This window comes from Cynoglossus semilaevis, chromosome 9 (assembly GCF_000523025.1).
Source record: "Cynoglossus semilaevis isolate Cse_v1.0 chromosome 9, Cse_v1.0, whole genome shotgun sequence".
Lineage (NCBI taxonomy): Eukaryota > Metazoa > Chordata > Actinopteri > Pleuronectiformes > Cynoglossidae > Cynoglossus > Cynoglossus semilaevis.
In genome coordinates this window covers 16,589,020-16,615,296 of record NC_024315.1, presented here as the reverse complement: position 1 = coordinate 16,615,296, position 26,277 = coordinate 16,589,020, and the positions used below count along the sequence as shown (strand labels likewise).

General features: G+C 41.3%; 1 protein-coding gene across 8 annotated transcripts in view; it reads left to right on the top strand.

Moving 5' to 3' along the window:
* Positions 1-25,809, top strand: part of rgs12b (regulator of G protein signaling 12b) — a 36,147-nt gene extending 10,338 nt beyond the window's left edge. For 2 of the 8 annotated variants that reach the window (XM_017035046.2, XM_017035045.2), the window contains exons 6-19: positions 13,329-13,350; positions 17,503-17,675; positions 18,197-18,289; positions 18,463-18,606; positions 19,723-19,905; positions 19,990-20,143; positions 20,403-20,497; positions 20,719-20,931; positions 21,508-21,581; positions 21,704-21,830; positions 22,231-22,327; positions 22,516-22,580; positions 23,827-24,004; positions 24,316-25,809. In XM_017035046.2, the coding sequence (XP_016890535.1) occupies positions 13,329-13,350; positions 17,503-17,675; positions 18,197-18,289; positions 18,463-18,606; positions 19,723-19,905; positions 19,990-20,143; positions 20,403-20,497; positions 20,719-20,931; positions 21,508-21,581; positions 21,704-21,830; positions 22,231-22,327; positions 22,516-22,580; positions 23,827-24,004; positions 24,316-24,899 (2,202 nt within the window). In that variant the 3' untranslated portion in view covers positions 24,900-25,809. The remainder of the gene's footprint in view (positions 1-13,328; positions 13,351-17,502; positions 17,676-18,196; positions 18,290-18,462; positions 18,607-19,722; positions 19,906-19,989; positions 20,144-20,402; positions 20,498-20,718; positions 20,932-21,507; positions 21,582-21,703; positions 21,831-22,230; positions 22,328-22,515; positions 22,581-23,826; positions 24,005-24,315) is intronic. The other 6 variants (XM_025058593.1, XM_025058594.1, XM_017035047.2 and 3 more) reach the window with 6 other exon arrangements.
* The last annotated feature ends 468 nt before the right edge of the window (positions 25,810-26,277 follow it).

Sequence of the window (26,277 nt, the reverse complement as noted above, 5' to 3'; positions counted from 1 at the left end):
CAAAAGAACAAATATGAGCGCCGAAGAGACGCACACAGCAGCCCTGATTGCACATCTGATTGCTGCTGTTTGCCACAAGAGCCCGACATAATGGTCAGTGGAGGAGGGTGAAAATGGCCGTGCACAGGAGATGGAGTGTTGGTGGGTGAGAGACAATCAAGACAGTCGCAAGATTGACCACAAAAGGAGAGATTCTCAGCTGAAGCAGATTGTGTTTCCTCTCTGGACATCAGCCTTTTTTAAACTGCTCACTTTGATTTTGTGATTTTTGAGGAAAAAGGGAGAAAAACAATTAGCCATCAACTCCAAGACAGCGTTAGACTGTACAGTAGTCAACAGTAATATTATCGGATGTTTTAAAGGTTAAAAAAGGTGAAAAAACAAAACAAAATACAATGCTCCCAAGATAATGTTGGCACAGATTATGGTAAATGAAAGTTAAAAAGCAGAAAAAAACCAACTTTGGGTTTTTCCCAGCCCAGTCTAGTCCAGTCCAGTTTGGTTCTCCTTATGTGGCCTACTGGGTTTCAAATCTACATATTTCTTTATGACAGACATCTTGTCATCTCTCTGTATGTATACAACAACCAGCAGTGGCCATTTTGAATCTCACAAAAACAGAACCTCTCCCTGGGCACAACAGGCCAGATGACAGGGTTCAGAGCCAAGAATGGTTCTTGTTCTTCATAGGTTGTAAAAAAAAAAAAAATTTGATAAGATAATTAATTTAAATAAATTAATCACAAAACCTATAATTAACACATTTTTTAATTCCGTTCTTCCATCCACTTATTTGACTTTGGCACATTGCGTCATGGATCATAAGTAGAATTCTCTCAGGTGTCATGTGATTGTGCTTCTGTCTTTCACCTATGAACCAAGTGAAGGAGGAATGCAAGTGTGTGTTTGTGCATTTTGTCACGTGTTCTGTGGGAAAGATTCAGGATGACATTACTGAGTCACAGCATGTCCAGGAATGTGTTATTTTTTTTCTCTGTGCTGTTACTGAGTCATCAGACAAATATCAATCAGCTGCAGGTTGACAGTATAATCACCCCTCCCTCCCCTGTGTGAAATGGCCAGAGGCAGAACCTGATGCTAAATGTGCATTAGCCTAGGCGTTTTAACAATTTTTACTAACTATACCACGCTACGTGATTTTGTAGTGTACTTTGAGTTTTTAGTATATAGTCAACAGTTTCTTTTCTAAGACTAGATGAAAATCAAAGTGGAAGTGATGAAGGATGATGACCAGATTAACTACACAGTAGTCAACTAACAAACAGGTGTCAGCAGGAGCAGGAACAGGAACATGTAACTGATCTCTTTCACTGTCACATCAACATTTTAATACATGTCTCTGTTTAAAAAAATAACGATGTGTAATTCGATGATAATAAAATATATAATAATAAACTGATAAATATTAAACTAAATAACTAGTAACCTTGTTAAGTAAACCATAGGGTCCTTTATAAACAGAGTTTGGTCAATTTAATAAACAATGTGTTACATTTGATTTGAGTAAAACTGAACTTTAATTTAACATAGAGACAATGTTTTTTTATTTTTTTGGAAAACATTCACACTGATATGCGCACTCACATTCACACCTGCATTCACAGTTCATTTCTGTGGGAGTGAACTGCAGTGACCCACACCATCAGTTACCAGCAGTTATTGAACTGCCAACCTACTTACTGTAAAAAACATTTGCCACTGATGACAAAAACATTTGCCACTCTTCTACTGTGTGACCCTCTCAAATAATCTATATTTATAATTTAAATTTTTTAAATATATATTTTTTATATTCTACTGAATGTTATTCTTCTATGTTCGAGACTCTTCCTCCTGACGACCTGTTGCTCCTCAGCCCTGGGGAACGCAGCCATCCATCTCTGGCTGTTTTGTCTGTTTTGCCCCCATTGCCCCCCCCGTCAGTTTACTCTGTGTGCCCTATAGACATGCTCAGAGCATACTAATCAGATGACAGAGGAGTGAGGCCAACACAGTCAGCTCAGCACTGAGTTCACATGTGTCTGTGTTCCTTTATGGTGATGGGGACTCCCTGCACAGCCCCTGCTATACATGTGTGTGTCTGCATGTGTGTGAGAAAGAGGGTATGTTTGTCTCAGCCCACAGCAGAGTGGGTGGAATAGAAATAATTCGAGGGTGGGTGGAAAACAGCGAAAGGACAGGGGAGAGAGACACAGAGTGAGGGAGATGATAGAGAAAGAAAAGGAGGAGGGGGAGGAGTAAGGGTGAGAGAGAGAGAAGGAGAGAGATAGGGAACCTGAGTTAAGCGACAGCGACGTTCTGTAGTGGTTTGAAAGCCATCAAGCTTTGCAGCTTAATCTGTAAGAAAGAAACACGGGCACACACAAATATACAAACATACACATTTAACAGCTGATGGCAGTGCACAGTGAGGGTAGCGCTCACACTCCGTGCTGAGGATTACTGAGTCTCTTTTCTTCATGGAGCTGCAAACTTTGAGTGTGGATTCAGAACCCTCTGCTGATCCAGTGAGTAAATTACTTTTTGTGTGTGGGTGTGTGGTGCATTTTGTGCTTCTGAAATGGTTTTATCTATTTCTTTTTAATGTTTACTCCAGCCCAATAGTTTCTGACATCTATGGTGTTGAAAACACAGTCTTCTGTCTGCGTCTGTTTTCTTAGAGAAGCGTTAGTGATCATGAATTTTCAGAATCATAAAAATACCTTCTTCTTACTTCACTATGTATCTCACTATTTCAAATGAGACATTTAGTTCTCGACTTTTTCCTGTACTCAGCTTATTTTAGTTTTGTAGAATTTAATGCATTGAAACTTTGCTGGTAAGGCCTGTCTCCGGTCATGTGACCTGTGCAGACCAATCAATGTGCTGAATGTGACACGCACGAGTTCAAGGAAAACCCTGTTGATTCTTAGCGTTTATGATTAGGTCGGTGCAGATCTAGAAAAAGTTCCAGTTCTTGTGTTGTGATTCTTCAACACACTCTTGTCTCTGCGTTGTTTTTGTGCAACAATGATCTGCACCTTGCGTGTTTGTGTAGTTTACATCAAGGTTTCCTAATTTGTTGAATATAAGTCACCATTTTAATTATAATTTTGATTCAGCTTGAACGATTATCTGTAGAATGAAATTTACATCCTTATAATAAAACAATCACTTTTGGCCCCTCCCCCTCCTGTTCAACACAGGATGGTGGAAACAAACACAGGATATTTTTCACTTATAGAGCAGTGAGAAAAGACGGCCTAACTGCCCTTTGATACCCTAAATCTAACCCTAATTCAGGCTACTGTGAGGCCTCCTCAGTAACTCACTAATTTAAAAAAAAGCATGGAAATGCTCTCAACACCCTATAGCACATTGCATTTGTTAAACTCAAGGCCCACATACCAAATCTGGCACGTTAGCTCAATTTATGTGGCCCAGTTAAGCTTAACATCTTAATTTAAAAGTCTATTATATAGAGTCAAGTGTGACTAGATGGGTTAAATGCAGTGGTCAAATGTGGTGTATGTTGAACTATTCCATGGAGAGTAATTCACAGTTCTTATTCTCTATTTCCAGTTTTATTAACGTGTATGCTTAACATAAACTACACTTTAATGAACTTTATCCCGTCATCCTGACACAGTAAACACAATGTTGTTCCATGCTCAACATCAGGTTACTACAATTGGAACAGAGGGATCGAAAAAAGTAAAATTAAATGAATTGACATCGTGAAAATTTGTATGTTAATAAAAAAAATTGGTACAATATCGTGGAACACAATATCACGATATATCAGTGTATTGATTTTTTTTACACCTCTAGTGAAGAGCAGTGTGTCTTTTTTGTCACTAGCAAGTGCCAGTGATGTTTATTACCCTGATACTCAAGGATACACTGGCAAGACAATTAAATGACAACAAATAATCAAGAAGAGTTCCATTAACCCTAATCAGATCTTTCATGCATTCTTGTTTCTATATGCGATCATTATTGTTGTATGAGGGTGTATGTGCTTTCATCTCTGTATTTGTGTGTGTGTGCTTCTCGTGATCCCCCTGGCAGAAGTACATAGAAAAAAGAGAGATCAGATGATGAGAGGAGATCAGTGCTGCTCCTGTACATGAAACACCTCAGGAGGCGCTGTATCAGATGGAGCTCCATGTTCAGATAAAACACAAGTGGCTGATTTTTAATCGTATTCATCAAGTGGCAGATGGAAGCAGTTCAGCACATCAATGTAATCAGGCGGCGTCATGCAATCAGTCAGCGGAGGGCTGGTGTTTTGCATCCACTCAGAGACACACGGTGTAGACTCAGTCAAAGCCTCTGAGTCCTGACACGGTCTGTTGTCACGTCTATGTTTTCACACCCACAAGTAGAATGATACATATTTCACAGTAATGGCCTGTTGTGCATCATAAACATAATCATTGCATCTAAAAATAGTCCAGATAGTCGAGGTCCAGATCAGACCAGGTTTTGTTGGAGGTTTTTTGGAGCATAAATACCTCGGATTCATGAAGAACCAACCTTATTTCCCCTGTGTCTTTGTGTTTACATGCAATTATATCCTGATGCAGTCATTTAGCTCCGTTCTGGATGGGGGCATGTCTCTCCTGATTTACAACAGCAGAGGGCAGTGTTCCATTTAGGTTGACTTGTGAACTAGTGCAGAGCAGGAAGATAAGGACACAGCTTTGAAAAAACTTTTCCACCCAGGTTTAAATATTTCTTGTTTGGTCAATTTATCTAGAACTAATTACTAATGAAAAATAAATAGATAAAAACGTTTTCTGTCAGTGTGGAAAAACATAACCTGAAAAAAGAAAATAAGTAGAATGCAGTCTTTCATGTGTTAAATTTGAGAGTGTTGTGGCTCTCAGTTCAAACTGAGAGTTTAAACACACACACACGCTTGCACATTGAACTTTATTCAAAATACTGTAATTCCTACCAAACAGCTGTTCCTAATTCCATCATGGCGTACATGAAGAAAATGTGAAACTGTATTTACCTAAAGCTGGTTCTCTGTCTTTTGATCCACATTTACTTGAACGGCAGATGGAGGTTTTGGAACAAATTGGGTGAGAAAATTCTCAATCTCCACTGCTGAAACAAAGACTGTAGCAATATTATTGTAGAGCCAGTGCCAGGCTGACTGAGGCTGCTCTGACTGCACACACTGTTCTAACATTCTACTGAGAAGCTCTCTGACTTCTGCCAAGGAAGCGTGTTTGTTTGGTTCTTCTGTCTGTGAGTGGAGGAACTGAGAAAGTCAACAGCAGGTTCTGATGAAAATGTTGTTACGGCTTAAGGAAGAAATTATTGGATTAAAGTGATGATGTGGCCACAGAGCTTGACCGTAAATAGTTTTAACTGAAACCCTAAGTCCTCTGAGTTTGTTCTCCACTGTTGGTTTTACTCTTCTTAAATCCTCCGAGAGTCTGACCTGACCTCACTTTGACTTTAAAACGTGCATCCATCGTTTTTTGCGTGTTTAGTCCTTCTGCAAATGTGAAGAATTTGTTTTCGTTTTACCTTTTTATCGTACATTGAAAGTCACAGAATGGACCGTGATCCAAAACACACTCTCACAGGAAACAGAGCAGTGAAGCCAGACCACAGGAATCAGTCTAAGGTCTTAGACGTGAGAATAAATTAATGTTCCACTTTCCCCTCTCCGTCTCTTCCTTATTCTCTTCTCATCAGGATGTGATATCAGCCAACTCCACGTTTGTCTAATCCTCTGAGCTGCTCTGCTTCTTTTCTCTGTCACCAAAGAGATATATACAGTATATATCATTTATACTTGATACACAGGTGAAACAGTCGAGTGAAAAAAAATAATTTTTTTTGGGAAATTCTATAATGAAAAGACTGTTCTCAGCCTCTTGGTTTATTTTTACTAATCACCCACAATTCCATGATTTGTTTTTGTGGCAAAATATGTATTTTAGGAATGTAAAAATAAACATGTCATTAATCAGATTAATTAGAACTCTTTAACTCTACATCCAATAATTTTGCCGTCCATCCACTTATCATTTCTCTAATACTCAGTCCGTGCACATTTTCATTTACACACACACTGTTTCACTGATGAACTCCAAGCTTTAAAAGCCATCATCAACTCACAGCATGTGTTTGTGTGAGTTTCAGCCTCTGGTCAGCGACCCGGCTTGTGTCAGAGCAGTCCACGACTGACAGTCTGACTGACACAACAGTCAAATGGATTGTTCAGGACAATGACTGGACTGAAGTTTAGAAAGAAACTCACCACACACTCTACAAGACTAAAATGCAGCAGCTCTATTAAGAGGCATTTCTACTGAGACTGTTGGACATTTTATGGACACGTTTAATAATGTTTGCCTGGTTTAATTTAACTCTTATTTGAACATATATTTGAAGAAAAATTTGCACCTAAACACTTGAGTTCTTTGGATCACAGGTCCAGAATGACAGCTGGTTAGATCCATGTATTAATGCTTTCATCACAGGAGAAAGACTTTGTTTATTAAAACACAGGTGAATCAGGCTCCTCCAGGATTAATGCACATAGTCTCTCTCTCTCCCTCCCTCTCTCTCTCTTTCTCTCTCTCTCTCTCACACACACTGTGTATATTTACTTTTTTTCTGACTTATAACATAAACAGTGACATAAAATGAGCGCATGTCTCATAAATGAAGGTGGAACAGAAAGTCTTCAAAACAGGAAATGAGGGTCTGAAGGACTCAAACCTAGTCAGTGGTGCATCTGTTGTCTTTGTGTGTTTGTTAGGAAATGATGTTTGTGTGCAGATATTTAAAAAAGAAGTTAAAAAAATATAGAAATACAACATTTCCACACCTTTCTGAGGTGATCTAGAACTCACAGGTCGTTATTTTAAACTGACTCATCAACTGTGATCTGAACACAGAGAAGAAGGAGGAGAGGAGGTGGGGGTGAGGGCTGAGCTGCGGCCTGATTGGCAGTCTGAAGTGCGTTCCCCTCCCCGTCTCTGAAACTGCTGTGGGATGGGGGCGTGTGACTATGGAAACAGGGCTGCGTGTGTGTTGAAGTGTGTGTGTCTGCCAGAGAATGGAACTTCCCAGTCAGTTGGTCGGTAGGCCGTCTCAGAGTGTGTAGTTTGGTGTGAGGGGAGAGAGTAGAGTTGTTTGAGTGAGAGACATCTTCTTCTTCTTCTTCTTCAGCTCCCAGTTAAAGTTAGTGAGAAACAAAATGGACTTCCTGACAAATCACTTCATCCAACTTAGATGTCTGGACAGTTTTCCTCACCCGTCCCTCAGATAGACTTCGGAGACGTTCTGTCAGCTGGTGTGAGTGTGTGTGTGTGTGTGTGTGTGTGTGTGTGTGTGTGTGTGTGTGTGTGTGTGGGTGGGGGGTTATCACATATGTAGATAAGGCAGACAGTGCGTTTCCTCCTCTGTGAGAGGGGACCAGGATGAGCCTGAGGAAGAGGCTCTCCTTCAAGCGGGTTTGGAACTTCAATACTGTGAGTAGTACACACTCACACTTCATGAGACACTATACAAATGTACTGCATGTACTGCTTGATTCAAGTGTTTCTCAAAGTTTAGTAGTTTTAGTGGTTTTTTAAACAAAGGAATGGCAGTCAAAAAAATACGAGTGGAAAATCTCTGCAACCTCAACAGAAAATCACAGCAGTTTTACTGGTTGGAAAGAATTTAATGTTAACCATAAAGAGTCAAAAACAGTTCTGAGAATCTGAGTCTGCTGACTGATTAATAAGAAAGTTGCATTTCACTGGTTAAAAACCACTGACGATAGCTGTGGAAACCAACTAAAAACTATACACAAACATATACAGAAGGAAAAAGTACATCTTCATTGTACCATGTTTCCTCATGTGTCGGTATTACAGTATGTGTTATGAATACAAACACAAACATTATTTTTAGCGTCATTTGCTAAAACAAGATAAAGGGCTGACACATGGTTGAAGAAAAACACTTGTCATATCAGCATGTAATGTTTTGGTCACTACAAGTGACAGAGACAGATATAGATGTAGAAGGAATAGAGTAAACATATTAGCACCAGACGGATGAGGGTGATCAAATACGGCAAACAGAGATGAGAAACAAACCTGCCTCAAGTTCAGATGTGAAGCTTAGAGTGAGGGGTGTTGAATGACTGTGGTGGTCTGGAAGAATGTGAGTAAAGGTAAAGTGAGACATAAGGAAACAGGAGACAGAAAAGAGAGAGAGAGCGAGAGAGCTCCAGGCTGTTTCTCTTCCTCTCAGAGCCAGATGTTACAGAAGTCACAACAGGCGGTCCAGACAAAAGAGAAACAGAAAAATGAAGGCAAAACCCTTGTTTGGTTTTTACTTTTCACCCCCAAGGCTTGATGTGATGTTTGTGTTTTGAAAAGGTGAAACATAAAGGTTTCACTTCCATCCCAGCTGAGCGTGTACAGTACTTTGGCTTGTACAGACTGGCTTGTCCCACTGTTCTCATCTACCCTACATGTGTCGGTGGTGCGTTCAGAGGCAACAAGCCAAGTCAGGGAGACGTTTATCAGAGGCTGTGCCCCTGAGTCACCTTCTCCTGTGTGGCTCCATTGTTAGGAAGCCAACATTGTTTGCATTCCTTTTATTCAAAAAGTCAATATTGACTCTCTATCCCAGAATTCCAGAGGATCTGAGATATTATGTAGCTTGAGAACCGTCATGGTTCCTGGTCAGAACCTGATTTGACTTTGAGAATCTTGGTCTTGTTCACTTCATCCTCCTCTGTCTCAGAGTTCACTACTGCGCAGCAGGTCGGCAGTCCTGGCAGAGCCACTGCTCCTCTCAATGGCCGCCACTATTCACCTAATATTCAAAAGTAAACACTTAGGCATGCACACACACACACGTACTGAGGTAGCTTCCTCTGGTCTGTCAGAGTGTTAAACATGCGTGCAGTCAGGGGAAATTTGTGTTGTGAATCCTTCATCACCTTTTAAGGACAATATGTGTGTGTGTGTCAGTTGTTAAGTCATAGGTGTGGTCTCTTATAGTAGAGCCAGTGTGTTTACAGGCACATGGGGAGACCTGGACGACATGCTCCTCCAAATCTCAGTCTGTGTCTGTAGAGGAGGGTACATCAATCCTCTGTGTTAGAGACCATTTATTTTATAGACATTCTTCTAGGATCAGAGCTGCATCCTGCGTTGGTCATCCAGGACCTGAATCCCGGTCACATGAGGCCTGGTGTTGTGCAGGGATGTACTTGTGCAGATTCACTGCTGTCTCCAGTCTTGGTGGAAACTTTAGGTTGTTTAAAAAGATTTTTATTGCTTTAAGTATTGACATAATGGTGACAGTGAGAATGAGGAAACTGTAAATACTGCCCCCTGTGTTTAGGCAGAGGTCGAACCTGACATTCAGCAGACTTCTCTACAGATGATGTAAGCCACCTTCTCTCCCACTAGTCACAGCTAATAAAGCTCATGAGAGCTGTTCACACAGTGCCCAGCCACTCCCTATACACACACACACACACGCACATGCATACATACATACACAAACCCAGCGTAAACAAGCCCGGCATGTGGCTTCAAGGTGCCAATTATTGTTCAGAGAGCTGACAGGGGGTGGATGTATGCAATTAAAAAAAAAGAAAATAAAAAATAACATCTTGATCCAATAGGTGTGTTCAGCACTGCTGAGAAACTAAATAGATGCTGGATATTTACACACTGTTCACCCTGAAACCAACTGTTTTAAATGAGCGAATCAGATTTCTCTGAAATTCCATTCAGACTGACGGGCTATAAATATAAATATAAATATAGATACAAGGATTGTTGCATTAAAATAAGACCTGCTCTTTAAAATCCACCCGGTTGCTTTTAGTTGACGGCAGTGGTGCAGACATGTGATTTAGCCTCTTATCTTTTGTCAGAGTGGGTGTTGCAGCCAGTGTGCTCATGGTATAAACATCCACGCAACGTTCGCCTGCCCCGAGCTCTGTCCACACTTCTGTGAACCACTGTAACAAATCTCTCAGACAACCATTCAAATTTGATTCCAAGATCGGTCTGGAGATACAGCGACATCATGAGACTGAATGACATTCTATCTACGAGACCACTGCTATGAAGGTCATTCCTACTATTTAAATACTAGGTAATATATATTAGAGCGGGGGGAGAGGGGGGGTCTCAAACTCAAATGAGCCGGGGGTCACTGCTGCAACTGCATAAAAAATACATTAAGGAAAAAATGAAATTAATAAATAATATTTGAAATCTAGTCTATGAAAAACGTATTCCTATTATCAGGTGGCAAATATGTATTTTTGTGTATTCCTAGTTGTAACTTGTAGTGAGAGCAGTTTCATGTCTTAGTAAAATTGTTTTTTGTTTTTTTTTTTAAAGCAGATCATTTGGTTGTGACCTTATGTTTTGCGCCTGCCTATAAAATCATTTCCCGCTCAGCAGTTCTCAGGATCTGATGTTATAAAACTATTTCTGTTAATGGCTGACACGCTCTATCATCTGAGACTGAATAATTGGCAAACACACTGTGTTGACTCGTTAATTTCTAAGGAGAAATCATTAGCTGCAGCTTTTCGAAAACTTATAAGCTGTGACCGTTTCTGGGGTTTTGCTTAGAAAAAATGTTTTTTTTCCTCTCTCTCTATGATAAATGAAAAAGAATGTTCTCCACAAATGTGGAAACCATTATCTCCAGCATCAATCTCTGTCATTTTTTCCAGTGACTTTTATCAATGGCTTCACTGTATAATGGGCAGAAAAGACACGTTTGTAAATTAGGATCAGCATCACAAGACAATAACAACAGACAACGAGTCTGTGACAGAGATGATGAGTTAGTCTCTGCTGCAGAGGCTGTGAAAAACTTGTTAGGTTTTAAAGTTTAACAGCTACAGTAGACACATTACAATACAGTGTAAGGCTTCTTTATACCCTGGCTGTATGACATCTATTTGATATTATTCTGCATTATCAACACTGTTACATTTTCCATGTGAATGTGAGGTTTGGGAGAAAAGATGAGGGAAAACCCCAATCATTCCTTGTGGTCTGTGAGGAATGACCAGGATTTGCCAGGATGGGGAGGTGGAGGAATCACAGACGGAACGACTGAGGGAAGGTTAGATGGAGGTGGGTGTGAGGGAGAGAAGGGCTGAAATTGGGTGAAACGAGGAGGGGAAATTGGGGGAGGAATAAACAAAAGAAAAGAGTTTGAAAATAGATTAGAGGCAAGTCAAGGAAGGAAAGGAGAGGAGAGGGACGGGGGGCCTCAACCAAGGGCCAAACCACAGCACCACTGAGTATGCCTGGAAGTGATCACGCTATAGCCGAACTGAACACACACCAGCACATACTGTATGTCTGCCAAAGAATGAACACTCCTAACAGAAGACACATCTCTAACAGATGTTGGCCACGTTCATACATACTGCAGCCTCCACCCGTGGAAACGCAAAACACACACATGAAATATGGCCTTAGACACACAATACACTGCTGAGAGGTTGGGGTTTTAATTCACATCCACCTAATCAGAGTCCAGAGAGTTCTGGAGTTCACATCGATATATGGACCATTCGCTGCTTTTGGTGTTGAGGGATTCAGACCCCTGACCGACAGTAGGTTAAAGGGTTACAGCCTTCTCAGCCATTTTCTCAACCCACACCAATTTGTTTTACAAACATTTGCCACCATGGTTTTTTTATTATTTATTTTATTATTTTAACACATGTTCCTCACTGGCTTGTATTCTGTAAAAGTCTTGTTGTTTGCGGCTCCGGCGCTCACAGGAACTGGAAAAGAAGAGAATTGACCTTTTGCAAAACCCCGCCTCCAGACGGTGATCGTCCAATCATACATCCTAGCAACAATTACCATGTTAACAAGGTCCTTGAAGCTGGACCTCTGACAAACAAAATGCTGAAGCGATGTGTCTACCTGGTGAACTGATTTAAGTCAGAAGTAGCATCAGCTTGGTGGTACTTTGTTCATCAACCATAAATGTACAGAGTAGAGTTCATCCATGTTTCCGTGAACACCAGCTTAGGATGCTCATGTGGCAGCCTCAGTGCTCCGCAGTACTAACAGTTGACACTGGTGTAATCCAGTTTAAACATGGACTCTACAGACTGGTCCCCTGCACAGTAAATCCCAGCTGTGAACTTTTCTTGTGCTTCATCTCAGTCAGGGACATTTTGGACTGAACATAGACTCTTCCTGATGAAAGAAACTGTTACCTCAGATATTGTCTGTTTTAATGTTATGACTGCGGCTCAGGATTGTGTGGGCAGTTTTTTTATATACTGTGTATAACAAAAAAGGTAACATTCATCTCTTGGCAGTGGCAATAAGCTTTAGTATTTTGATGCATTTGCTCTGATAACATTAAGATTTACACTGACTGCTGTATAACTACTCCTGTAGCAGTTTGAAGACATTAACGAACAGTGACGTGATGTCATCAGTAAACCTCAGCAGCACTGTGTCCATGCTAAAACTAACCAATCAGTCCGTGGTTGCACTTTCAACTGACTTTACAGGCTCCGCCCTCACAGTGGCGCCGCTCCAGCCAGATCTCCTGTCTGATTAGTGGTGTGTGTGTGTGTGTGTGTGGTTTGGTGTGTCATTTTTTGTTTTTGTTGAATTTTAGTTACATAAGTCACATTTAACCTCAAATCATTTTGATTGTTGTTTTTTTTTGCGTAGTGATGTAATTGCTGGCATTGTCTCGTTATGACATCAGCTGCAGTAAATAATAATGAAAAGTAAAAGAATATGATCAATAGTTGTGTTTAATTTACGCTCCAGAGATTGTGATCCATTGATTGATTATGGGTCATTATTGACAGTGGTCAGGTATGAAAACAAACATTACAGCTGACTGTGACATGGGGAGCAGATTGTTGAGGACCCATGGTCACCTAAACACACACACACACACACACACACACACATATACACTCAGAGTGAACTGCACCCTTCTGAGGAGGTTTTCTTGCAGAGCCAGTGCAGCCAGTTCACACAGGTCTCCACCCACACAAGACAATAAGTGATCTGTGCTCTCTGTGTCATGATGATGAGAAAGTGTTGGTGTGTGTGTGTGTGTGTGTGTGATAATTGGGCAGGTTGTGCCATCCTGCCTCTGTCGCCACGCAGGGCCACAGGAGCATGTCTGGACAGCTGTCTCCTGTGCTTTTCAGACCTGGATGAATGAACGTGTGTGTGTGTGTGTGTGTGTGTGTGTGTGTGTGTGGGGACCATCTAGGTGATGAGTGAAGATCCTAATCCATGTCTCTCTGTGTTTTCTTACAGTCTGCTGCAGTCTCTGATGGAGGTGAGTACATGTGAACTTCTAACATCGGACACTTTGAACAGCATAACTTCTGGTTTCACTTCTTAAACATCTGCCTTTTACTCTGTACTCTGTAGTAACTGTGTTACTTCATGGTGTTGTCTGAAGTTTTGTGTCTGTTGCAGTACAAACTGATGGAGTGGTGGATGTGTTTGGACAGAGCTTTCATTTATGTCATTCAGACTGAGGGAGTGGTGAGATAGAGAAGTTAACACTTGATGCGTTGATATCATTACCTTCCATAAGACACAGACACGAGTGTAACGTTGACACACACATAAGACACAGACACGAGTGTAACGTTATCTCGTTATCTCTCAGCCACAGTCACCCACAGCAACTGTACCAGTGTTTTTACCACGACACTAACTTTACAGTAATACTTGTGATTTTTCGTTAAGGAGCTCAGGACTCCTCTGACTCCTGCCAACCTCTGTTCTGTGTCACTATCTTTAATATCTCTGTGAAGCCACAGCTCCACTCATGTTCTGGTCAAACCACAGCAGAACATGGTAATAAATCTACAAGTACAAGTACATGACAAGTACAAGTACATGACAGCCAGCTGAGCAAAAGGAATGCTAAGTAAAAAACAAAACTTGAGTGTTCCTGTGTGGACATGGCCTGTGGCTACTGCCTCATTAACCCAGCATCCGTGTGATTACATAGTAGACAGCAGTGTGTATGTGTGTGTACTTCAGGAGCAGGACTGATCTGATAGTTGATAAAGAGCAGAGTTAAAGTTTATCTTGAAAAAAAAAAACATATCTAATATCGGTTAGACTTTATTATCGCTTTAAAATGTTTAAACTTTCTACATTTTTGTATTAGTGAGCTTCTTCTTTTGGCTCCACCCGTCACTGGTGTCACACCAACCATCTCCAGCTCCTCCATCACTGGTCTCCTCTTCTGGGGTTTCTTACTCCTCAGTGTTTTAAAGTCAAGTCTGTTTTATTTTTTTAGCACAAATTTACAAAGCAGTTTTTTCCATTATTTTAATCCTCCTAACAACCCTGAAATTAATATTTATTATCTGATATTTTGATCTGTTATTTGATTTTGTATATTTTGACTGGTGAAATGAATAAATTCAATCCCACCCATGACAGGACAACAGCTCAGTGAACCAGGAAAGCTCACTGTAATCTAACTTGTTGACTGATGCACTATCAGTGGAGCATTCAGTTTAATTTCAGCAGTCATGTGACTTGGGTGTAACTGATATTTGAAAATAAGATAGTAGCGAAAAGAAAGGAATCAGGAAGTAAATGTGTAGAAGTTCATCAAAGTCTTTAAAAAAATAATACAATTAGATGAAGTACATGTACATGTACTTCTTTTTAGAATACCACCAAATATAGGAATCCTTTTTTAGGACAAATGTCATCGAGCTACTAAGAGATTAGATTAATTTGGATTAAAGCCGTACTAACAGCTGTTGAACATCAACATCATGTGACTTCAGATGTTACGTGTTTAAAGTCAGAAAAACGTCTGCGGATGAATATTCTGCTGCAACTACTCGTCGATAAAATGTGTTGGTGTTTGTTCGATTGTCACTGGACAAACACTGCAGGCTCATTAGTCTCAACAGTGGCCTTCAACAAGGGCTTCATCAATACTGCACTGTTCTGTGTGTGTGTGTGTGTGTGCGCGCGCGCTCTCGCATTCAAATGTGTGCGCTGCGGCGTTTTCAGTTCCCACCTCCCTCAACCCTGAATTATTCATCATCTCAAAGCCTGTGTGTGCTTGTATCACTTACCTACTTGGACATGTGTGCATGTGTGTGTATGTGTGTGTGTGTGTTCACATGCATGTTGTGACCTGACTCTGTGTGGTCCCTCATCTTGTTGCTTCCTCACCAGCAGCTTCTTCCACTACTTCTTTCCTCCTCCTCTGCTCTCGACTCCTTGGTCCCCGGACTCTGTCTGTCTGTCTGTGTGTGTCTAAAGTCATGGTTTCATTTGTGAACTCAGCCTTGTGTGTGTGGAGATTGTGAGAGGCTCTAGTAGGGTTAGTATGGATGGAGGGGCATCCATACTGCCCCTCAGGATTCGTTATCTGCCCCGCTGGCACCACACAGGCTCGTACCAGCTCTACCCAGGTGAGCTGAGCTTCTTTACTTCTTCTGGTGCAAATCCTGCAGGACTGAGGCAAAGGCCTGCAGCAGTAAACCTTCAAGTGATTTCCAGTAAAACATTGTAAGTTGTTGTTGAGCTTTTATAGAAAACCACGGCTGCAAACCAAGGAAGAAATATGGTTGGGTTTAAAGGGCGTCCTGTGTTTTTCTCTTTTCTATGGATAAAGAATCTTTTAGCTCTTTTTGTCAGCTTTATGGCAATGGTTGGGAAATGAATCAGCAGGTTTAATGTGCTCTACTGGGGCTAAATGATGGGTTTTCTTTTGCTGTCTTGGACAACTTTTGAATATTTCATAAATTCTTTACTGACATCTGTTATATATTAGCATTTTTACAGCTAACGTAAAGGCTACCATTAGGTTTCACCTGTATGACACAAACACTTAAAGATGTCATGACCATAAATGTTTTTAAAAACACCTCAGACGTTGAGAAGAGTTTTAGGTTGTTGTATGAAAATATGACAAAGTGGCAAAAAATATATTTTCTTGACACCAAGGATGAAAAAAAAAAAAATTTTCTCTAACATTTGATGAAAATGCAATCAATTATTTTTAAATGGCCAGAGAAGTGTTAGTGGCTAAAGGAAAATGTTTGGTTAAAGAGATAACCTTTTAACTAGTGACTAGTTTCACTCGTCATATTAACCCTACATTTAGAGTGGAACCAAAACCAACTTCAATAATTCATAGAAAATTAAGTCAAAGAGGTAAAATCTAATAATATAGATATACATATACATATATCATACAAGTGAATATAGGTCTTCACTCTTCAATTATTGTTTTCTTTTTTTTTTCTTTAATCTGATATATATGTGATAATGTATCTATTATAACCAGCAGAGGAGAGGGAAGAAATAAACTGAGGAACTCACTTTCAGGTTAATGCTCCTTATTTAGATAACATATGGCTGTACTGCACAATTACAATTACATGTCGTAAAATTTGAATATAAGCTGTGCCTTCATTTCAGTTAAATATATTAAACTGTGAGTTTTTGTGTGTCTTCGTGGGGAAATTAAAAAATGTTAATTTTCTGTAATCGTCTTCAGACCTGGAGGAGTTGAAACATCAGCAGTGACAATTTATATTTTACTGAGACTTTATTCACTTTTGTAACCTGCAGTATTGGTGGTACCACAGAAAGGAGGAGAAGTGTGTGTGTTGTTGTGTCTGTAACCTGGTCCTACTGTGACAATGCGACTTTCTATTGTATGTTTGTGTGTGTGTGACAGGTGCTCTGTCCTAGTAGCAGGGATGTGGTCCACATATTCAGACCCTCACTGTCCCCGGTGGTTTAATGTCCTTATTTAGTTTGACAGTCTGTTTCTGCAACAGAACAAACAAAACACTTCAGTTAACAAGTGTGAAAACCCCCATCAACACACTGTGTCTTTGTGTGCTCTCAGTAACACTGCTTGAATGTGAAGGCTTGTGCTCAGTCTGGAGGTTTATTAAAAACATTTGTCCTTCCTGCAGGACACTCACCACAACAACATGATGATGAGCATTTAGGGGTATAGGAAAATATTGATACACTGAAATATTGCAATATTTCATTCCACAATCGATATTTTACAGCACTGTATCAATTTTTATTTTAACAATTAACAGTCAAATATTCATGGAGTTGGTTCATTTTATCTTGCTTTTATTTCTTCTCTAGTTGTTACAAATGTTCCCATTGTACTAACCTGATGTTGAGCACTGTGTGTTTACTGTGCTGACAGGTTTCCTACAATAACATATTGCTGTACCTAGTATCGCAGTATATCGCAATGTATTGTATCGTTGCCCCTATATCATGATGCGTATCGCGTGGCTAAATTCTTGCCAATACACAGATGTAACAAAGCTGCTGATTTGCTGTTGTGTTAAATGTCATACTATGAGGTATAATTCTGGAGCTGATCCAGTGATTGCACCATCAGGATTCCTTGCTCCTGTGCAGATGTCTGACGTGTTTCTGTGTGTGTTTGTGTGTGTGTCAGCAGAGCTGAACAGCGTGGAGCTGCAGGGCTGCAGCAGTGACAACAGTCTGAACAGTAATGCCAGTCTGCCCAGTGTCCAGAGCCACCGGCGCCACACTGAGAGGAGAGTGGCCAGCTGGGCTGTCTGCTTCGAGAGGCTGCTGCAGGATCCCCTGGGAATCCGCTACTTCTCGGTACGATGTCGACGCGTGACTGAAGTTAGGATAGCTGTTCGTATTATTTATTTTTTCATAGTAGAGAGTCAAACGTTAAACAAGACTCACACCAGTCAAACCAGAGGTGTACTTCACTTCAGGCAGTCTGTCGATTAGCAATTTAAAAAGAAACTGGCTTGTGATTGGAGGATTGCCAGGTTGAATCCCCCAGGCTGTGATGTGTTGAGGAACAATGCCCCCCCCCCTTCACTCACCCACTGCTCCCTGTGACATTAAATACAGAGGACATGTTTCTGTTGTTCATATAAAAGAATAATGATGGTGATAAATAATCTGCCTTTTTTTCTTTAAGAAAAAAGTTTAATTCTTCTGTGGGTGTCAAAGCTCTGCTCACTTTCTGTTCAGCTGACTGTGTTATCTATGAAGTTTGCCTTTCTATTCATTTCTTCCTTAGTTTTACTGATATATTGTTTAATTTGACAACTGTGTCATGTTGAAGGTGTTTTTATTTAACATCATTTTGATTTTCCTCACAACAGGAGTTCTTGAAGAAGGAGTTCAGTGAAGAGAACATCCTGTTCTGGCAGGCCTGTGAGTTCTTCAGTCATGTCCCTGAGAATGACAAGAAGCAGGTAACAGACCTAGAATAAACCGTTTTACTACATGTTTGAACTAATACTACCTGCTTAATACTGCCCTGTAGTGCCCTGTTGTCTGTCTGGAGACCTCTTGTCACATTAATATTCACTGTTTTCACCTGTGTTTTTTTGAACAGTTTTAACAAACATCCTCATCTCTTCTCCAGCTCTCTCAGCGTGCCAGGGAAATCTACAACAGTTTCCTCTCCAGTAAAGCCACCACGCCAGTCAACATAGACAGTCAGGCTCAGCTGGCTGATGACATCCTCAATGCTCCCCGACCAGACATGTTCAAGGAGCAGCAGCTGCAGGTAGATACATCAGAATAGACCAGAAAGAAGGGACTGCCCCCTACTGACACTGAGGATTTTCTTTGACTTCACCAGACTCGACTTTTTCAGACTTGGTATAAAGACTAGACACTGCAGGCTGTGGTTGTGAGGTTAATCTACAGAAGACAACATCACTTTTTTTTTTTTCAACAACAATAACATTTGGATTTACAGTGTTTTTGATAAAGTTCAGTGGAGATTCAAAGTATTAGCTGTGAATGCTTGGGTGGTCTTGATAATAGTCCAATCCATATCAGGGTGCGCTGCAGAAAAAGCTTGTGAATCATTGGCTTAAATAGCAAGACGTTTGAGTAATAGGTCTGAGAAGCTCTGCCACTGATTTTCATGCATATCAGGTTTTATCCAAGACAAATGTCATTATTACTCATACGTTTGGATCCACACAGACCCCTGGTGAATATGTCAGAGTACTACAACTTCAGGTCTCACTGCAGCACAAGCTCTACTTATATTTATAGCAGGCTTTCTGGAACCATGAATGTGAAAGGCTTCTTAGATGTTCATGTTGTGGTAGGACCTGGAGGTGTGGCGGGGGGGGGGGGGGGTGATTTGAGGTGGTGGGGTTGGACTGAAAAGCTCTATTGATTTGAACAACTGAGCTCAGAAGTGCAGTCTCTGATAAGAGTCACGAGGCTCACAGCTTCACCATCAGCCTCTGTGTTTTTACACATCAAACATCCACAGGCGCACACACACACACACATCCTCTCAAAGACATGCGACAAACACGTAGGGAGAAACAAATAGCACAGGTTTACACTTGTCAACCAGCTGTGCATGAGTCAGGATTATTACTGTCTGTGCTTCATTCAGTACACACACACACACACACACATAGTAGACACTCTGGTAGCCTGCAAATAGGCTTGCCTCATTTTAATAAATCTTCAAATTTCCAGGAACTCACAGCTCAAGCATATTCGCTTCTCAAATGTACACAAGCTGGTTTCTTCAACCAGTTGTTTAAAAATGGTTCCTGTTACTAGGACCAGGTCTACTTTTCAGTGTTTCTGTCTATTTGTCTTTTTTTCTGCAATGATGTCTTTACGTGTATCGTTTCTTCCTGTTCCTCAGATCTTTAACCTGATGAAGTTTGACAGCTACACCCGCTTCCTCAAGTCACTGCTCTACCAGGAGTGTATGTTGGCAGAAGTTGAGGGCAGACCCCTGCCTGACCCTTACCAAATCCCCAGCAGCCCCACCTCCAAACACAGCACCACAGGCTCGGACCGCTCCAACCTCTCTACACCCAAGAAGGTAAACATGATGTAATCGATGATGTCATCATTGATGTCATTTAGCTGCCCGAGTGTCCATTGTTCTGATTTGCTCTGTTTTTAGCAAGAGGATAAAAAGAGCAAATCAGGTCGATCTTTGAATGATGACAGCAGGGAAGAGTCAGGAGACAGGAGGAAAGGCCCGTTCTTTTCCTGGTCCCGAAACAGGAGCTTCGGCAAAGGTCCAAAGAAACGAGAGCTGACTGACTTTAACTACAGTGAGTAGTTTTTTTATTCCATGATTGAGTTGATTCTCTCACACACACACACTGTAGTCGAGGTTTAATCTCCTTCGATTGGAATTTAATAAACTTACTGGAAAAGATTTTAGAATTTACTTTATTTAAAAAAATATTAAAATTTAAAAAAAAATATTTTAAATATTAAAATATTTTTTTAACAGTTCCATTGAGATTTGTTGACACAGATGTAATTCAGTTTTTTTTTCATGTTCTGGATAACTGTTTTTTTTTTCAGATTTCTCTGGCAGTAACGGTCGACGTGAATCACAGGGTTCCCTGTCGTCAGGAGCCAGTCTGGAACTGGGAACGTCAGGGTCTGGGAGAAATGAGGTTAGTCTGGAGACAGTGACATCACCTCATGATCAGTTCAGACCTCACGGTAGCAGATTATTAAAGATCATTTTCCACCACACTCCAACTTATTTACCACTTACCAAAAGTAGAAATTTTGGAAGACCGTCTCTTCCTGTTTATCTGTTACATTTTTCTATTTTGTTTCTTCAACAAAAAAAAAAACTCTTCCTGTCTTTATCTCCACTTTCTTTGTTCAGGTGGAAGTTTCTCGTGGTGCAGTATCAGTATCAGCTGAGCGGGGAGTTGGCAGTGCCCCCTTGAGGCAGTGTAACATTAGCCTGCCGGACGGCTCATGTTGCTCTGTGCCTCTCCGGTCTGGAGTGTCCATCAGAGATTTGCTGCTGGGCCTCTGTGAGAAGCTCTGCATCAACTTGGCAGCTATTGACCTCTTCCTGGTTGGAGGGGAGAAGGTATCTTCACACCACGGTGAACTAGGGTCACTACAACATGTCAAGTTAACTCAATTTTACTTCTATAGCCCAGATTCACAAACCACATTTGGATAGATAGAAATGTAATTTAAAATATCCTCCTGAGGAAACCCCATTTAACAGGGAGAAAAATGGTGCATACAGTCAATGTCTATATTGAGTTTATATTAAAAATACAGACTGAAGCAAGATAAAGTAATGTCAGTGAAGTCACCGAGTCCACCTTCTCTCCATCAGTGATTACAGAGCCATCTGTCCCTCTTCTCTTTCTCACCTCTTTCCTCCTCATCGTTTGCAAATTACACAATTTATATCTGCATACATATGAGTTCTACAGTGTTTTGTTAATCGTTGTGTTAAAGAGAATGCTTTCCTTCTATTTTCTACTCTTTTTTTCATCGTGTATAGAGAAAATAAAAGTTAAACAGAATGAGACACAAGAAGAGTGATCTTAAACTGCAGCGATCTACACTGTGGACTTTCATGATGATTAAGGATGATGGTCTCTCTCTCCCACCCTCTCTCTTTTCCCCTCTCTCTCTCTCTCTTTCTCAGCCACTTGTTCTCGACCAGGACTGTATGACTTTGTGTTCTCGGGACCTGCGACTAGAAAAACGCACACTCTTCAGGTACACTAATGTCCAGTAGGCGGCAGCGCTGAATTCTATTGATAATTGTTTTTTTTCTAAATGTTTCATCGTTTTCAACATTAGAGACAACAGGCTGTCAACAGTTTCTTTTTCTTCTCCAGACTTGACTTGGTTCCTATAAATCGGTCTGTAGGTCTTAAAGCTAAACCCACCAAACCAGTGACTGAGGTTCTGAGACCAGTGGTGGCCAAATATGGGCTGCACCTCTCAGACCTGGTAGCACGCATCGTAAGTTACTGTTGCCTCAGGTTGTTAAAAGATAAGAAAACACTGATAACTTAATAACTAGTCAGGTTGTATCATAATGTTAACAGCTATTTTTGTCATTTTCAGAAACATTTTTAAAAAGTTTGACCTAATGTCTTCTGGGCTAACCTTTAGCTACCTTAAGTTATTTTTGTAACCTATTGTATATGTTCACGCAACATCTATGCTATCAGGAGTCATATCTCTTTGTTTTCATAATAATAATAATAATAATAATTTTCCAAAACTGAAACACTAATATTCTCAGGCAGTGCATTCAGGAAGAACAGTTTAACCTCCAGTTTACAGTACTGAAGCCTGTCTCTGAAAAATACTATGCTGCAGTAATCCAATTTTTTGTGTGTGTGTGTGTTTGGTGCAGAGTGGGGAGTCAGAACCTTTAGATCTCGGGCTTCCCATTTCCAATCTTGATGGGCTACGAGTGGTGTTAGACGTAGGAGAACACGCTCCTGGTAAAAGTAAGAAACAAAAACCCAGGTTTTGATGGAGCAGATTGATTTATGTTGATTTCAGACAGAAGACCGTCCGTCAGACAAAAGGATATCGTATACTACTGTGTCCGTTAATGATGTTTTTTCTACAGCATATGTAAATAAGTAGTAAGAGATGTGTGTTTTTTTAAATCTTCCTCTTCTCTTCCCTCCAGCAGACAAACAGAAGGCTGCTGTGTCCAAGATCTCCACCTCCACCAGTAGAACTCAGTCATCAACAGTAAGATCTCCTCCAAACCTTCTATTTTCTCATTTTCTTCCTGCTTTTGGAATGTTTTATAACCAACCCAACGTCTCCACCTCCTGGTCCACAATGTCACGCTACTAAGTGTCTGCGTCTCCAGTCACCATTGTCTGTTTCACAAATGTGCACAAATGTACAACCTGTGTCTCTGTCAGTGTACTGTTGAGGCTGTATGCAACTGTGTGTACTGCAATGTATGTGTGTGCACCGCTGCTGTGGGGCTGACCAACCTCGTCACTCTTCCATGGTTCCTAATGATCCGGCCTGTGGTCCGCCTGTGGCCCAATGCATCAGCCGGCCCTTGCTCTGTGGTTATGACCTCTTTCTTCTATAACAACTTCAACAGACAGAAAACACAAAGAAAAAAAACCAACCTGACAGAGCATCTGTCTGAGCTTACGACCTTTTTAGTTCCTGTTGGAGAAGTAGTTGGTGGTGGCATTTGTCATTGTTGCTTCCAGAATATTTCCTTCAGGCAAACTCATTTCCCACTTGACTGGTGTAGTTTAGTTAGTTAGTTTGTCCTTGTGCTGGTTTAGTATGTGTTCTCATACTAAGTGTTGGTGGTGGATAATTGCAGGCTCTGCTGTTAGAGAGAAAAAAAAAAAATTCAATGATCTAGTCATGTGCACAGGATGAAGTTACTTGTACTTGTTCTTTATATTTTGTATATATAAATATATATACAAAACCATTTCTTTGGAACTTTCAATGCACAAGGAGGGCTGACTCTGTATTGACCCGGGGCTGCATTTCATCCATTGTCGCTGGGGCCTGATGTCATGTAAAAGTTAATGTTTTGTTTGTTATGTGTACACCAAGCAGTGTACTCTGGAAAAACGGTCAGGACTAAAACAAATTCAGTCTCAAATACCATTAAAAAAAACATACAAAATGAGGAAAAGTCCAAATGTTTTCATCGAAACCAAAAACTCAGCATCTGAGGAACGTTCCTCATAACAGTGGGGGACGGTTCCTGAAGATGACCTGCTGAGTTCATCCCCATGGACTGGTAGTGAATTAGACTTATTATACACATTGTAGTGTCTGAAGAATTAAATGATTGTCAGCCGTGATCATCACTGAACTCCCTCTAAAGAAACCCACCTCCATCATTGTCATCACTGGTGTCAGTCCCATGTTTTACCCCACCGTGCCCTCACCTGCACCGTGACTCATCAGGGCTCTAATGCCCCACTCCTGCTCTCCTTGTGGCCCCCAGGGGGAGGACAGGTCATCAGGGAAAACAGGTTCAGCCCAGCCTCACCCTCGTGGGGAAAACGGCAAGGCCGGGCACGGCCCAGACCCGAGGGGCCTGGTCTTACCCACCCACTCTGTCTCTCTGCATAAGGCTCCGGAGAAAAGAAAGCAGAAAAAGATTAATCTAGACGAAGCTGAAGGTAAAGACCGAACCACCTCTGTCTCTCGCACACACACTCACCCACTCTTCCTGGTTTTACTAACACTTTTATTTGGCCCTCTGCAAAGGCAGAACCAAATGCTTTAAGATCAGGCTCCATGTATCTCTCTGTCCTGGCTCACACTGAATGTAGCTTTGACTTGTCTAACTGAATAATACACGCTCTCTACTGCATGTTTTCTCAGTAACAAGTACTGTTTTCAACATGGTATTTGGAGTGATTATTCATTTGCCTATGTGTGTGGTTGTGATTGTTTCTCTGTGTGTGTGTGTGTGTGCGCGCGCGCGCAGAGTTCTTCGACCTCATTTCCAAAGCTCAGAGCAACCGAGCAGAAGACCAGAGAGGCCTGCTAAACAAAAGTGACCTGCAGCTTCCTGACTTTCTCCGCCTGTCACCGGTGGCAACCACCCAGGCTGCTTCTCCTCCCTACAACTCTGAGCCCAGCTGCTCCACCCCTAATTCCCGTAACCCCAACAACGGCAGCTTCCCGAGCAGCGGTCGCCGGGGCAATAAGACAAACGGCAATGACAGGGGAGGAGGAGGAGGGGGAGGCGTTCATTTGCTCAGTGCCAGCCATCAGTCCCACAGCTTGGACTCAGCACTGGGCACTGACAACAGAAGGGGGAGGAAAGCCACCTCACTTCCTCCGTTTCCCAATGTCATCTCCCCCATCCACCCCCAGGCCAGCCGGGCAGACTCAGTCCAGATGCTGGAGGAGGACACCCTGTCAGACCTGACTCTGGTAGGAGAGGGGGACATCAACAGTCCCAGCCTCACGTACGTCACCCCCTCTGCTTTACCCTGTAAACCGGAACCCCGACCTCGACAACAGGCCCAGGACGGCCGGCCGAGCTCAGGTACCTCCCCTGTGTGAAACTGGTTGAACTTCCTACTTTTCCCTCTCTTGACTTCGACACAGGGTGGACACCCCCATCCCTAAAGTCAGCTTGAAGATCTCTGTGGACCACTCATGGTCTGAGGCTAAATGCATCCAGATCTTCTCTGTTCCCTCTTGGCTTCAAGCGTTTTTATAGATCCCTTCAGTTTGAAGACAGCCACAGAAATAGTTCAGTCAGGGTTGTGCTAATAACATTAGTTTTAATAAAAGATTTATACGGAATACAATAGAAAAGTCTACTGATGTAACAGTGAATATAGTGATATATTCTATACTCTGCTTGGAGACACTGTTGTAGTCCTCAGGTCCAGGACTTCAACCCAAACCCTTGGTTTTAGGACTCATGACCTGAATTATACTCAAGTACAAATGACTGACGACTTCTACACCACCGATGTTTACATTTGTCTCTTTGAATTTCAAAACAGCTCAAATCCTCATCAGGCTTAGACTTGAATTCATTAGCATCAAAAATGTTGATGTGAATTCTTAGGTTTTTCACATGGGATTTAAACCAGTGACCTTTAGGTAACCTCTAGACAGTTCCCTATGTATTGATGCCAAAGGTTCCACCAGGATTTTGAGCGCTTTCAACCTATTTAAGTGAAAGTGTAAACTTGCCTCTTAATTGAAGTTGGTTTTCTTTTGGAGCTCTTGTGAAACTGCTTTGACCAAATTGAAGCCAACTTCACCAGAGAGAGCATATGAGTTTAGCGCGTAAACCCTATGAGGACCATAATAATCTCACACTTTTATTGTGTGTCTGCCACAGTTCCGAAGCACTAAATTAGATAATAAATTGATAAATTTAAACCTGGGAATAGATCATTTAAAAACCAGATTTAATAAACATTAGCTCTTATTAAAGTTTGTGTAGTCAAATACTCATTTAGTTGATTTGGATTCTAACCCTGGACTCTGTTTGGACTTCAACATTGCACTCAGTCAGGGTCTACCGTCAGTCAGCAGCAGTCATGAAGTGGAGCAGACCAGACTCAACGACAGAGGAAAGATGGATGCATTAGTTTTGGACAGAACTGACCTCTGTGACCTCCCCCTGCGTGGTGTGTGTATCTGTGTGAACTCTGAAGCTCAGCTTGCTGTGGATTTCTTTCCTTGGAGACTTATGGACGAGCTCAGGATGAATGGGTGACGCTCGGTGCCAAACTCCCTCCCTCACCGCCCTCTCACCCAGTCACCCTTCAAGTGTACAGAATTTAACAATGCACTTTAGCCTTCAAACATTCAAACTATTCAATTGAATTAGATTTTATGTTAAAATTCAAGTAGTTTGTACTTTTAACCATCCAACCATTAACGTTGGTTTTCTGATGTTCTGAGGTTTAGAAACCGC